Source organism: Lonchura striata, chromosome Z (assembly GCF_046129695.1).
Source record: "Lonchura striata isolate bLonStr1 chromosome Z, bLonStr1.mat, whole genome shotgun sequence".
In the NCBI taxonomy this organism is placed as follows: Eukaryota; Metazoa; Chordata; class Aves; order Passeriformes; family Estrildidae; genus Lonchura; species Lonchura striata.
In genome coordinates this window covers 81,155,200-81,170,139 of record NC_134642.1, presented here as the reverse complement: position 1 = coordinate 81,170,139, position 14,940 = coordinate 81,155,200, and the positions used below count along the sequence as shown (strand labels likewise).

Genomic DNA, 14,940 nt, shown 5'->3' with positions numbered 1-14,940 from the left:
GACGCTTCTGACCAGCAGGTTTTGTGCAAGGAAGTAAAACACAGAAGCAGACCAAGAGACTTACATTGTGGCACAGAGAGAAGTGATGACAGAGAGGGAGAAAACAGGGTATCTAGCCACACTCCTACAATATTGTCAGTTTTCTAACCTTTGGTTTTTCTTCAGGCTTCGGCAATATTGGTTTTCCATCTTTATCCTAGAAGGAAATTAGGTATTATTTACATTTTCTGTTGTTACAAGAAGTGCCATACTCCATAATCACCAGTGAAATAAGGCAAAATAAATTACTCAAGAATTACTCAGCGACAGGAATTCCCCTAAATGGGAATAATTACATGGCCAGATATTTAGATCAAAAAGGCAAATGGGATGTCAGCACATTACAAGAGACCAGAAAGTGTTCTGGTGTTGTTTTGGTTAACTTTGAATAAATCTCCATCACTTTGGGTGACAATTAAAAAAAAAAAAAAAAAAAAAAAAAAAAAAAAAAAAAAAAGTGCAATTTTCCCACCATTTTACATCAGTGTTTCAAGGTTACATTACAAAGTGATGCCAAAGAGCACTCCTGCAAGGGATGGATTTTACAAGGCTGAAATGTAATGTCAGAAACATGAAACATCACTCTTGGAGAAAGAAGGGGTGACTTTTCCATTTGAGATGACTCACCCATCTCATGGGTGAGATGAGATCTTTACCTACAGTGCTTGGAAAAAACAGTGATACAAAGGAAGAGGAGGAAATAAGAGGTACAGGAATCACCAAGGAGAAAACCATTTATTAAATACTAGTTTAGTTTGTTTTCCCCATGTTCTTTCTCTCTCTGTAATTAAAGAATCAGGCACGTGCCCTGCCTACAAAGCAATAGAGATATGAAAAACTTACCAACTCTGGCATTAACCTGTACTCTGGAGGTATTGTATCATCACGTTCTCCAGCCTTTTGCTCCTTTTTCTCTTTGGCTTTTGCCTTGAAAAGAAACAATTAAATTATTCTAAGAAGCAAGATACTAAAATCCCTCAATTTATTCCTGTCAAATGTCTGTCGTAATATTATAATGCTTTAAGATTCAATAACATATGTGAATACAGCTAAATTATTTTAAATCCTAAAAAACCCTAGAGAGTATGCAGGCACTTTTAGAAATTTTTGTGTGTACAAAATCATCAGGCTTTCTTGCACTTCAGCACTCTGATTATAGAATCCATAATTCTGTGTCTTTTTCCATCACTGGCACCAAAACAAAGTTTTTAATTCTCTAGGCCTCCTTACTGAAGAAATGCATCTGCTAAGTTATCTGAAGGCCCAGACTGGCTAAATCTGCAACACAAGAAACTCTTTTTTAGTCAAAATTGATCTCAATAACAGAAGATTTTTTTACTATTTCCCCATTGTTTGCTTGCTCTGAGCTACAAGTTAAGACAGGAAAAAAACGGCTCTATATATTGCAATAGACAGTGTTTGCAAAACTAAACCAAAAAGTTAAAGCTTAACATGCAAACACAGGGTAACTGTTTAAATTCTGTCTGTTGGGGAAAAACACAACTCTCAAAAGACAGTGAAAGGCAAGACTCAAACTAGAAAGATAATGGAGTTTGATGGAAAAAGGAGCACCCACAAAATGAAAGCTTGCTATATATTGTATAGAGTGCTGGGGAAAACAAACACAGAACAGAGCTGTATCTACCCATGAATGTATGTATGTTTATATGTATGTTTGCTTGTATAAGCGAACAAATTACATGCTCATAATTTTCCAGACCACCTTACTATGTTCTACTCTACCTGTATCCACCTGGGATTCTGAATGTTTTTCATTTTCTTAATCATTGAAGACTCACACATTCCTTAGGCCTTTGGTATCAAAGTAACTTGCTTGTTATTTTACACATTTGTCCAGTGTCTAATAAAAAGAACTCAGAGGTTCCACAGCCAGAGTCTGGAAGCCAGGGTAAAAAAGGAGTGAGGTGTTACCTCTGACACCTCTGCAATAGGTGTAGGATCTTCTTCAGGTTCAGGTTCAGGTCCTCCAAGAGTATCAAGAAGAGCATCCATTGCATCATCTTTAATTTCCTGTATTTTAAGAAAATGTGCAAAGCACTTTGTAATTTCTTTAAACAGGCACACGTTTTTACCTCAAGTGTTTTTATACTGTATATGAAGAAAACAGCCAACAACAAATTGGTCATTTTGGTTTGGCTTTACCCAATTTACTTAACACCAAATTACATGACAGAATTAGCACAGCTTTAGTCAGACATGAGGCTTTTCTTAAGGACAGAATGAAGAAAAAAGGAAGTAAAAAAACCCCAAAACCACAGTGCCACAATGTCATCTAACACAATTCTCATATGCTTTGACTTGGCAAACTGAAAAACACATTTGCTCTCTTTAGAAGAAAAAACCAGAAAGTTCATAAAACATGAGAAAGTTACATCATATCCAAGTTTTAAACACAGATCACAGAGCTAAGAACATTTTCCAACAAATATTTCTACTCTACTTCCTCTAGTGAGAAGAACCACAGTTATTCCTCAGAATCCAGAATGAAAATCTTCTGATATACTAAAGTAAGATCTTTAAGGCACAATGGAATCTGGGCAGTGGCATTTCTTGTTATGCCTATATTTTCTAAAATAAAGAGGATTTACAATTTAAAATGAGAATGATGAGCATCTTTATGAGAACAAAAACACATAACAGCAGTATATGCCTGTAAATTTTAATTAGAAGGTAACCAGTGAAAGAAAGATTATGTGTACCTCTTTTGATTTTGTTTTCTTCTCCTTAGGACGAGCTGAAGTCTTAACTGAACTTGCTTGTGCCTGCACTATTTCTCCTTCTTTATTTAATTTCTGCGAGTGAGATGAAATTACAAGCAAATTTGCAAATATAGAAAAGAAGCAGGAAATTTTATCTACTTTAAAATGAAATATTGTAACAGCATCATTCTTTTCCACACAATAAATGCATGCAATGGCAAGGAAAGTGTCAATACCTCTGTCACACTTGTTTTCTTCTCCTGAGCAGAAGCAGCACTGCAGGTGAAGTCAGATGACAGGGCCTCTGCAAGCTCATCATCTGTCATTGGCTTCTGAGCAAGGAATTGCAAACCAAGTTATGACCACGAGAAACTTCAAATATCGACACGGCTCAAGCTCAGTTTACAGCCTGAGTGTGTCCCACAATTACTCACACAGTGACCTCACTGGCACAAGTTCCTGACACAACAAAAAAATAAAGGTGCTTGCCCCCACTGGTTGATTCATGTCTCAGATAAGCTTTTATTTTTAGTATGTCAAACTTCCCAACCAGCAAAATTATGCTAGCTGACAGAAATCTCTGGCTAAGTGTAGAAATACAAGTAGTCTTTGCTGAAGGCAGCACAGAGAGACTTCTGCTTGCACAGTATTTCTCCTCTTTGTTATTTGTATGACCAATATTTTTGTAAGCATTTATTTGACTCATTTCAGCTTCAGCATCATGAAAATTCCTGCACCTTTATTAAAAACCTCTGTGCCAAGCTCTATTTAGTTTTATCATTATAGTACTTGGCAGCCCACATGCTCCTCCAAATTGTGTGGGACTTTTGGAGAACAAGCAGCATTTATATTTTCCTAGGAATTCACTGATAACTGGGTTTTTTTCCACTGGGTTTTTTTCCACTGGGTTTTTTTCCACTTTCCCCTTCCAGTATATTAAAAAAAGTTCTTACTTCATCTTGCTCATTTGGTTTCGGTGGGACCACATCTTTGCCATGTCCTTTGCTCTAAAGTGAGAATTAATTTTGTAGTACATGAGAAGCAGAAATATCCAGTATTTCAGAAGACACACATGACGAATGTATTGATTTTTAACTCACTCACCTTCAACAGTTTAACATACTCTGGAGGGAGACTACCTTCCCGTTTGCCCAATTCTTCCAAGTATCTTGAATATATATCTTCCTGTGAAAAAAAGCACAATTAATGTACTGTTCTTTATTGAAATAAATTTCTTATAAAGCTGCCTACAGTGATACCATCAAAAAGAAAATGCAAATATTGACTAGGACACTCTACAGGGTCTTTCAGTACCTACTGTCATGCACATGCCTCCTCACTTGCTTCAACACTGCTCATCATCCAGCAGAACATTCCCAGATTCCTAATTTAAGCCATTTCACTGTCTCAGACCATAGGATGTGCTGAACCTAGACTGCTTTTTAAATATTTATGTATTCCAAAATTTTTGTCACGTTTTACTGAGCCGCTAAGCTTGTAATCTAATCCTTTTTACATCATTCTCCGATTCAGTCTCAGAAAGTTATGCATTCTTCAACAAATTCCCAAAACTGTGTCATTTCTGTACTAACAAAACCAACATTAAAATGTAACTTTGCACACTCTGTTTCAACTCTTCACAGATCACAGGTACAAGTCCTGGATCAACACAGTAAAGAGCAACTACAGATGTAATTTAGGGATTAATCTTTTAAGAAATAAGAATGTAAAGTGTAAAATACCGTAATTTCTGGGCCAGTGTAAACAGGAGTAGTAGGCACATCTTCCTCAGGTCCACCAAGGGTATCTATTAGGCTATCAAGTGCTGACTCATCCATACCAGGCTAAAAAAATAACCAAACTATTATAGAAGTTACCAAGGACACAGGGGAAAAAAAAATCTGAACTATCTGGTGAATCTGTAGAATACTCCTAGAAACCAATCTAAAAGCTTTCTTTCAGCAGGATATGATTTGCCAAATTTTTCAGTGAGAATGGCTCTAAACTGCATTCTCCAGCGTCATTAATAAGGTATTTTGTATTTGTGTAGCAGTGGATACACATATATATATTCAAATATAACTGAAGATAGGGAGTAACTGATTTTTAAGCTTGTATAATTTTAAGCTAGTTTCTAAAGAAGTCCTATTTAACAAAACACAAATAACACACCAGTTGTTTTTCACCTCTTCCTGCAGATGGCCCTCCACCATCATACATACATTGAGGATGTATAAGTACTACAGCAGTTACCCTTTTTTTTTTCCTGAAACCAAAGTATTTCAGAGAGAGAAGTGCCCTCTGAGAGATTATTACAAGGGAACCCTTTGTCTGGGGCTGTGTTTACTAACCTCAGTACTTGATTTGTCAGCAGCAACAACCACACTTGCACCAGCTGTGCCTGTTCCAGCAGCTGCAGCAGTCACTGCGGACACATCCTTGGACTTTTGCTGGAGAGAAAAAATAAGAGATAGTTTATAACTATGTTAAAAGAGAGACAGAACAAAGTAAAACATCCAATGCTGCGTCTGTGCACAATGTTTTGGACTCAGCAACTGGCTGGTGCAGATGCACAGCATCCAGATGCTTGGGCAGAGTGAGCTAGCATCATAAAAGTGAGATTCTGCTGTGGGAGAGAAAGCTTTCTATTTTAAGCACTCTACCTCCTTCTTTTATTCTGATAGTGAAAGAAATCTGCAGGGCAGGAAAGACTTTGAAGTCCCAAGTGTCTTTGGAAAGCTGTAATTTACTTCTGGTAGCTCTCAATGAACCAATAAACTCCAGCAGCAAAAGGTGCTCAAGCAGGTGGGGTGAAAACTGCTGCAGGTAGGGAGGTGGAGGGGCAACACCACCACACAAAATGCAGACTTCTGCATTACTGACACTGCCATTTACTGCCAAAAATATGGGTGTAGCAGGGGAGCTGCAGGAGCCCTTCATGTTACCCTGGCCTTGTCACCAGACACGTGCACACCAGTAGACCAAAACACCCACATCCTGATGCCACCACATGCTTTTCCTTCACATTTTTTTCTCCAATTATCCTGTGGAAATTACCCCTCCCCAGACCTTTTCCCCAGCCTTCCTCATTTTAGTTTTTTGCAGAGCCTTGTGTTCAGGGCTGACCTGCTATATTTGGAGCCAGCACTGCCGTGAGCGGGCAAGGGAAGAGCCTGACAAAGAACCTGTGACAGCTGTGGAGCTACAAGGAACTTAAAAAAAAAACTGAGAGAAAAACAGAAGAGCCCCAAACACACAGAAACAAGCCTAAAACTAGGATGTTCTTACTGTTATTTGCTTGGCCAAAAGCTTAAATACACTGTGATTTTTGGGGGCCTAAAAGTGTCACTTGACAGTACTCAGCTAAACAATCCATATGGATGTGGATTCCTAACACCCCCTCAATAAAATAATAAAAAATTGGCTGAAATAATAAAAACTGGTTGTGTTTCTACGGTACCTTTGCTGTCTCTGTGGGGGTTGCTGGTGGAGGCTGATCAGTCTGAGTTGTAGTTACTTTTCCTGTGTTATTTGGTTTGGAAGCTGTTGTCACAGTGGGTGTGGTTTGGTTTTTTCCCTGTGTGAAGATAAACTATTATCAGTAGATACAGAGGGCTGGCTTTTTGTTTTTTCAAACTATTTTTTTAAGTGAAAGACTTAAGCAAAATACCAAAAGAAACCCGCATTAAAAAATTCAAAATATATATATAAATGGAGAGAGAGAGAGAGAGAGAGAGAGAGAGAGAGAGAGAGAGAGAGAGAGAGAGAGAGAGAGAGGTAGAAATTATACAACTTACATCACTGGGTTCCTTTTGTTTCTCTTCAGACAGCTGTTTATTTTGAGAGTCTGTTGGCTGTCATAAAATAAAATATTGAGATGATTTACCACTTCCACCACTCAGTGCTACAGAACATGATCCATGCTATACCAAACAAGCAAGCACAAGAGAGATCTAAAGATGGTTAAGAGGACACTTCTTGGACTGTACTGAAGTTTATGCACAAATATGTCATTGGTCACACACCAGTTTCATGGGACACAGAAACAGCCAAGGGAGTTCAGCCTCTTTGTTTTCAAAGTTAGTAAAAGACCAAAGTGCAGCAACTCTGCAAAGGTGAAAGGTAGGTATTTACCTTGTCTGACTGGGTGTTTTTGTCAGTTCCTGCTTTAGTTGTCAGTGTGGACTGACAACATTTATGTAGAGATTAATATGCATGATTATTTGCAGAGGATCAGATTATGTAAAGGAGAGTATCAGACAGGTTCACACTTGTCAGTGCACATGCTAACTACTACACACTGACCTTGCAGCTCACAACATCCTAATACGAGCTGCCAGTGATTTAAGAGCACTCAAATATGTGCAAACATCCACACACAGACACACTCACTCCTCACGTGGGGGATTGACAGGGAAAGATGTTAAAACACAGTAACCAGTTTGATACCAAACCCAAATTGCCAGTAGCATTTTCTGAAATAGCCTCAAATATTACAGAATTATTTTTCACTAATTTATCAATGAAGTAATTATAATTGCAAAGTAAGTAATTATAAAAATACATGTAGTCCTGATGGAAAAAGCATTAATTACTTAGATTCAACAGCACATACACAGGGTAGGATATGTTCAGTTAATATCCTTATACTAAACAGCAGAATTTTTGTATTTTTTCTTTCCTCTGTAACCTCCTAATGCTCTTATTTTACAACAGAGCTGGACAACCTGGCTAGGATAATATAACATGGGTTTACTTCCAGGGTTTACACCTGAAAACCTTCTGCAGCCATGCCACAAAATCAATTCCTGTGATTCATTCAAAGTACAGTAAGCAATAAATTACAACAGTAACAACTAAAACTGAAACATTATAGAATTGTTATGTCTGTTAAGAAGAGAGAAACTCAGCCTCCTCACCACATATTTTCTTCCTGTTTTTTCTTGCGACTTCAGCTGCACTATGAGCAACACAGAAAGAGCCTTTCATCTGCCAAACATTCATTACCATTTAGAATTACCCAGCTTCCGTTTTCTGGCTGACCACACAGACAAATTTTCTATGTTTGTTTACATTTTGTTATGCAAGTATTCACACCCCCACACTGAGCTGCAGACACTCGGCTGGGAAATCCTGAGCAAGCATTAAATGCAGATGCCTGGGCATAATCCTGGCAAAGGTCTTGAAGCTTTGAGGGAGACACCTCCACACACAAATGGGGAAATACTGATGGAAAGGGAGAAGCAAAAATTCTCAAAGTGAGAAAAAGATATTAAAAATAAATATTAAACGTAAGGTCATAGATTCTCACCTTTTCCCCAGATTCCCTGCTTTGTATTTTGTCTTGATGCCTAAAACCTGATTACAGCACAGCAACTCTCAGGGTCAGTCATGCTTTATATGCTCCCACTTGTGTGTCCTTATTACAGGACTACTGCTAACTCAAAAGCACACATGCGTGTTTGCACACAAAATAATCCTGTAATGAAAGGATAATCCAAAATTTTCCTAGTTTTTAAGATAAATTAAGGTTGGGTGTGTTTCTGTAGCATCTATAGCAAAGAGTCAATCAGACATGAGCTGTCCTTCAGCAGCAAGATGTAAAACATGTAACAGAAGTGCAAAGATAAAGTAAAAAAAATACAGGTTGACTCTTCTTGTTCTGGGACTACTGCTTGCTCAGGATTCTAAGTACCCTGCTGTCAGAGTACAGGTTTTTCTTATCTTCCTTTCAGAAGAAAACTAAACACACCTTATATTTTCAGAACCATAAAATATATTTACTTGCACTTCTGCCCACACCCAAACAACACCTGTACAGAACATTGAATACAAATTCTCAACTTGCCAAACCAGTTATGAACAACTGTAAGTCTTCTTTTTTATACTGTAAGTATTATTTTACTGAATACTTTATGAACCTTCTGTGTGAGGTATGCATCATTCACGATCCTTTTGTGATGTTTAAAATATGCAGAATTACCCTTACTATAAATTTATGTTTGGTGATGCTGAAGAATAAATGGACCCATATGGGCAAGGATTTGATTCAAGACTTGCACACAAAAGCTGAAGCCACAATAAAACACATTATTATAAACACCTGCTCACACACAGAGACACGTATATTTAGGTACACTTTTAGCAATTACAAGGTTCAAATCTAACTTTTAAAAAAATAAAAAAAAACAGGTAACCAAACCAATAATTTTCATATGAGACTATCACTTCAGAGAAATTGTTCAGCCATCCTTTAAACAGAGTCAACTGTGAGCAGCCACAGACTGAAGCCATGGCATAAGCTGATGGTGTGCATTGAATTTCTGTGGGGAAAAAGATTCTCCACTTCCCCTTCAACTGCCTACTTCCACCTGCACTGTGTCAGGATCCATTAGGATGCATTTCAAACTGACTGAAATGGTCTGGAAATGAAAAATTACACTTTTTCACTGGTTCTGTGGTTCACAGTGCAGTTGCACGAACATGTGCAAAAGGAAGGCGGCTGGAGGGGACGCGTTTGTGACAGTGGAGGTAGCAGCACCCTGTTTGCTCCAACCCTGCCAAATCCAGAGTGCTGGCTCTACACTCTGGTCCTCCAAACTGTCCACCTAACCCCAGGCTTTGCCCACAGAACAAGAAATTTCACATTCCTTCCTCTGCCACAGTGAACTCAGGGCTTTCTCAGAGAGGGCACAACTCTGAGGGCTCATTAGAGGCAAAGGGCTCATTAGAAGGTTAAAGAGGGGTCCAGAGCATGTTTAAGAGCTGTGGCACACTAGAGAGACTTCAGGAAGGAAAAATGAGATGTGGTTATAGCAGGCAATTGGGTTAATTTGCAAGAAATTTAGGACTAGAAATTGAAGCGACTCAGCAACCTTACTAGTTTTCAAAGAAGTCTACTGTCAAAAATGCAAATGACTTGTTTAATCCAGCAAGAGAAAGATATTAATAATGCAGCAGACATTAAAAGAAAACATTATGTTACGCATGCAAATGCAAGCCACTCTTTCAAAGGGATTTGTGTTTACCAGTCTTACAGTGCTGAAGCATGCCTCTGCTACTCTATTTCTGGCTCATTTACCACATTCTTCTGAGAGTTGCTTTAAATTTCAAGTAGGGAAAGACCATTGCTGTCTGGGTTAGACCATATGGAGAACCACAGCACTAATGAACATGACACAAATGAGTTTGCCAACAAACACAACAGGGAGGAGAAACCAGATGCTGGCAGATGCCTTCATTTGTGAGTAATGATGATGGTGCACAAATGGAAAAATTTGTTTAATTGCCATTCAGCTCTTAGATGTATGTGTGCATGGAGGAAAAGGGTTTTAAAAGGCTGAGTGGAATGTAATGGCTAAGTTCAAATGCAGAGATGGGGATGCAGGCCAGAACAGACAGAGACAAGAGGAAAAGGTTATCACAAATAAACTTCCCATTTGATAAATGGAAAAAAAAATTATCACTGTGAAGGTAACCAGACCTCAGCTCTGACTGTGCCAGTGTGCTGTAGGTACCCAGAAGGTGCCTGGCAGGGCCTCCAGCAGTGCCATTTACCTCCAGAGCTGGCTCTGCCTGCACCAGAGCATCTGCAGGGACCTCTCCCACCCTCACCCTCCCCACACCCCTTTTCTGGCATTTACACAAGGTGCAAGCAGCCTGAGCCTTTATCACCACACAAGTTCCTGCTGGCCTGCTCTGGCATCCAGCTTTTGTTGGTTTTGCTGTTATGGCTGTGGAAAATGAAAGAGGTGAGGGGAGAACCATTAATCATTTATTTAAACAACACAGGTAACTCCTGTTAGGCAACGTGAGGATGATGACTCTCTCCTAACAAGCAAAGGACAAGACTGATGACACAGCCCTGACACTAAGCCCGTCATAAAACAAGACAGAACAGGTGTGAAGGGCAAAGGCAGGGGAGCTGTCAGACAGAGAAACACAGGAGATTAACAAGAAGATGCAACTGTACGTACAGAGAAAGCTGAAAGTTCATCCTGGATTTGTTAAGTATGTGAAAAACCATCAGCAAGGTAAATAACCCTGCAGTTACACTGGAGGGAGCTATACACATGTCACAAAACTGACAGAGCTAAAATTTAACATTGCCAATAATTTTCTTTTTATTGCTGTTGTAAAAACCTCTGGTTTATTTGAGTAGCACTTTTTTAGATTTTTTTTTCAGAGGAAACTGAGCTACAGATAAGAAATATAGGAGAAGTTACTCGGTATCGAAGTGTTAAAAACAAAAATCCATGGCTTAATACATGTGCCATGCAAGCATGATTTCTTTGTGAAATTCTTACCCTAGTTTCAGATGACTTCATAATTTGTGGTTTCGATGCATCCGCAGGAGATTGCTTCTAAGAAAAAAAAACGAAAAACAAGTTTACTTTTGTAATAAATACCTGTATTAAACAAGCATAAAGAATCTGAAATCACTTGTTATCTAGATGAAAATTAAGAATAAATTATTTCTGAAAATTAGAGTTATTACTTGAGATCTTTTGTCTGGCCTGTATTTCTACAATACATACATGTAGAACTTCGACAGTTTTATGATGCCCACAGACCTTCTTTAAACATTATTTTTTCTCCTCTGACATGCACTGACAGCAAATTTTCCATCGAGTACCAAGACAAACTCAAATCCTACTCTCACACTGAAGCATATATGCTTACTTTGCAGGATTCACCCATGCTTGTTTTTTAAACAAAAATTGTGCCTTTGGATTTACTGGTTTGTTACAGAAGATATTTATTTCTAAAGTATCAAACTCAGATATGTTGAGACAAAAATAAATAGTTAATATGTGAGCAGCACATGTCCCCTGCAGTGTTCCTGTGTATCATCCAACCTTTTTGGAACTCCACAAAGGACATGGTCTGTTCTCCTGGCTTCAGGGACGTCAATCCAGAAACACCATGGTGTGTTGCTGTTGTGGCTGTATCAAACTTCAAAGCTCAGAACATTCCAGCTGTCTCATCAATACTTTATAAAGAAGTAATACTACTTCTTTATTCCTGCTTCATGCTTCTCTGCTTAAAGGTGTATTTTGTATTTTTACATACACTCAAAGCTCCATTCTGTGATTCTGTGATTTGCTCTCTCTGTCACAGTAACACATTCATAGGTTATATTTAAATTTACAGCATAATTTTTATTTTTTTTTTTACTTTTTCTCTTCCATTTTTTATATTGTCTCTGTTTACCATGCTACTTGAAGTATGAAAACACACACACAGTTTGAATGAACAGAAGCTATATTACTGCTCTAGACCCTAGGGTGGCTTCTTACATCCACATGGAAAAAATTTTAATTTCCCTAACCTCCTGCAGCACAAGGATTTCTCAGCACTAAGAGAAAAGCTGTACAGAATTTAAAATTAACACTATGATGACAACAGCATGGTCTCCCTACCAGCTTAGCTGGTGTCTCACACACCTCATTGAGAGGCTTGATTGTTCCAAATATATATTATAGAGAATCTGCAGTTGTCATACTGCAGAAAAGTAAACAAATAATACCTGCTTCCATATGCCTACAGAATGACTACTTAATAGATGGGAGTTTTTGCATGGGTGGAGACACACACAGGAATGTAAAGAGTCTCCTACACCAGGGCAGAGAAATAAAGTTTTTCATAACCTTTTAACCTATTTCCACTACTACCATCAGGTATTTTTTCTTAATTTGCTCTTTAACTGTTTTTCCTCTCATTTTCCTTCGCCAGCAAGAAATTAATCTGAATTCCTTCTGTATGACTAACGAGTAGGCATCTATTCTACACCTTTGTATTAGTCACCATAGTCCCTGTCTGTTTAATAATGAAAACATTTATCTGAGCCATTCTACCCTCCAGCCCTCAGAAAACTCCTACCAAGTCTCTGTCTTAAAATGCACTGAAAAATTCTTTTTTCCCATGACGCAGCACAGCAGCACCGTCACAACCTGCAGGGATGAGTGAAAACTTCCCAAAACCCCAGCTGCTTCTTCCTGCCCTGCCCAGCTGGAGGGCAGGGACCAGCAAAAGCAAAGATGTGAAGAATGGAGGTACTCATGGAGGAAGAGGAGCAGTTCTGGAAATAGTAAACAGCTCAATGCATGGCTGCTGAACAGGGGCTGTGGAGGACACCAAGCCATCCTCCCTGGAGACATTCAGGGGAACAAAGCCCTGAGGAGCCAGAGGAGAAAAGTGGGACAGGTGCCCGAGTGCCTGGCTTAACTTCCCCCACTTCCTGCTCAAGTCCCACAATAATAAAGGCCCACAATTTTCCACTCTCCCCCTAAAAAGAGCCACTCCAGGGAAGAAGTAGGGTACTTGTTCTGCCAGCCCTTCAGCCAGAGGGCTCTGCAGCCAGGCTGACAACGCCAAGAGGCTGCTGAGCTCCAAGCCCCCTGGCTGGTGTGGTACCACCTTGTCACTACCAGCCTGGCTCCAGGATCATCTTCTTACCACACGCTGCTCTGGTGTTCCCATCCCCAGGACCCTGCTCGGCTGCCAGCTGTGCCCAGATGTTTCTGCCCCAGCCCCACAGAGGGACTGGAGCAGGCGTGAAGCAGCACAGGGATGTGTGTCAGATGTGGAGGTAAATACTGAAGTGCTGCCTGGCAACCTGGCAACAAAACCCTCCTGACGCAGAGCTGCCGCGGCTGCGGCACACCCTGCTCGCACCCAGCGTGGCCAGCCCCAGCACCCCCGCACAGGAAGGCTGGGGTGTCAAACAGCCAGCTTGAACCACACCAGGAGGCTGGGGCAGAGAACGTCAGGAGATGCTGCAAAGCGAGGTGGCGTGTCCTCTGAGTTGTCAGCGATCCCTGGAGGACAGAGCTGGAGGGGAGAGCCAGCAGGATCAGTGCTGGTTCCTTTCTTCCTGCAGCTGCACCCCCATGGGTCCTGCCTGAAACCAGGCGTGGGTTCTGGAGGGTGATGTGCCAGCCCTGATGCCCTGGGAGTGAGGTGCAGGAGGGATCCCAGGCTGGGGAATGGCTAACACACAGCACTCGTGTGAGCCGGGAGGCAAATCCACAGCATGGCATCCAGGACCCCTGATGGCCCACCAGGAGCTGCTCCCTGCCTAAGACCACCACAGCACGGACATACATGGAAGAGGTTACAGGACAGCACTAATTAAGCAAAGACTGACCCCTGTTAATTACCCCACCCTGCCAGCAGTACCCTACACTGCTGGATGACCTGCAGCATAATTAACAAGGATCAGTGTTTGCACTGGAGCTGACCAAAGGACCTCAGGTGCTCTTGAGTTAGAGGATGGCTTTCCAGGAAGGGCTGGTGAAGAGATCTGGGATCTGATTTGATAGAATTAAGAGAAAGAATACCCTTGGAGACTCATTTGTCAAGTTAGCAGGGCAGCATTCACGCCAGTTGAAAGAGAACTGTCACAGAAGCCAAGCAGCGGGTTAGCAAAACAAAGCTATCAGAAATTGGTATGAGTGTTAAAGAAATCTGCATGAAAAAATAGCAAGTGTAACAGGAGAAGAAGAAAATAATGGTGACAGCACAAATATTAAAAATTTGAACAGCTCAAAGAACTGGATGCAGATGCCCTCTGAAAAAATAAAACAACAGGCAAATAAGTCCATGAGTGCACTCAGTTTCATTCACAGACCTAAAAATCACTGAAATTGCCCCAAGTGTTGTGACAGCTAATGTCAACTAAAATGATAAATTCTGGGAATTTGTGAGGAAGATTCATCAGGCTGAGGAAGGTTGTTGTCCAGCCTCAGAAAGGGCACAATGCACCAGGTGGAGCCCTTCAAAACCAGAAGCAATGCTGCAAACATATAGCAAGCAACCCATACAGAGATGCTGTGATGGCAACAAGAAGATAAATAAGAACCAACAAGAATAAAGCAACAAACCTCCAGACACACTGTCACTGCAACTTTCCATTTTACTTGAGGTGACATTTTCTAGAATAAAATGGGAAAATTGGTCTATAACACTGGGTTACAACCTTGCTTTCAGACAGCTGAATAAAACAGAGGTTCTGACCTCTGACACTGGTGGTTAGCTGAAGGCAGCAACACAAAAACCCAAAACAACACCAAACCCTTCTAGGCAGGCAGCAATACTGCCAAAAACTTTCAAAGGCCATAATGTCACAGGCTGAGATTCTCCTCCAAAAATAAACACGGGAAGAGGAGTCTGGGGAAAA

General features: G+C 40.3%; 1 protein-coding gene across 1 annotated transcript in view; it reads right to left on the bottom strand.

Annotated features, from left to right (window-relative positions):
- CAST (calpastatin) overlaps positions 1–14,940 on the bottom strand; it is a 49,621-nt gene that overhangs the window by 11,998 nt on the left and 22,683 nt on the right. The window contains exons 4-15 of the mRNA XM_031507329.2: positions 11,066–11,122; positions 6,557–6,613; positions 6,220–6,336; positions 5,111–5,209; positions 4,502–4,603; positions 3,864–3,944; positions 3,713–3,766; positions 2,996–3,091; positions 2,760–2,852; positions 1,972–2,070; positions 883–966; positions 149–196 (exon numbers count right to left, since the gene is read on the bottom strand). Coding sequence (XP_031363189.2) covers positions 149–196; positions 883–966; positions 1,972–2,070; positions 2,760–2,852; positions 2,996–3,091; positions 3,713–3,766; positions 3,864–3,944; positions 4,502–4,603; positions 5,111–5,209; positions 6,220–6,336; positions 6,557–6,613; positions 11,066–11,122 — 987 coding nt within the window. The remainder of the gene's footprint in view (positions 1–148; positions 197–882; positions 967–1,971; positions 2,071–2,759; positions 2,853–2,995; positions 3,092–3,712; positions 3,767–3,863; positions 3,945–4,501; positions 4,604–5,110; positions 5,210–6,219; positions 6,337–6,556; positions 6,614–11,065; positions 11,123–14,940) is intronic.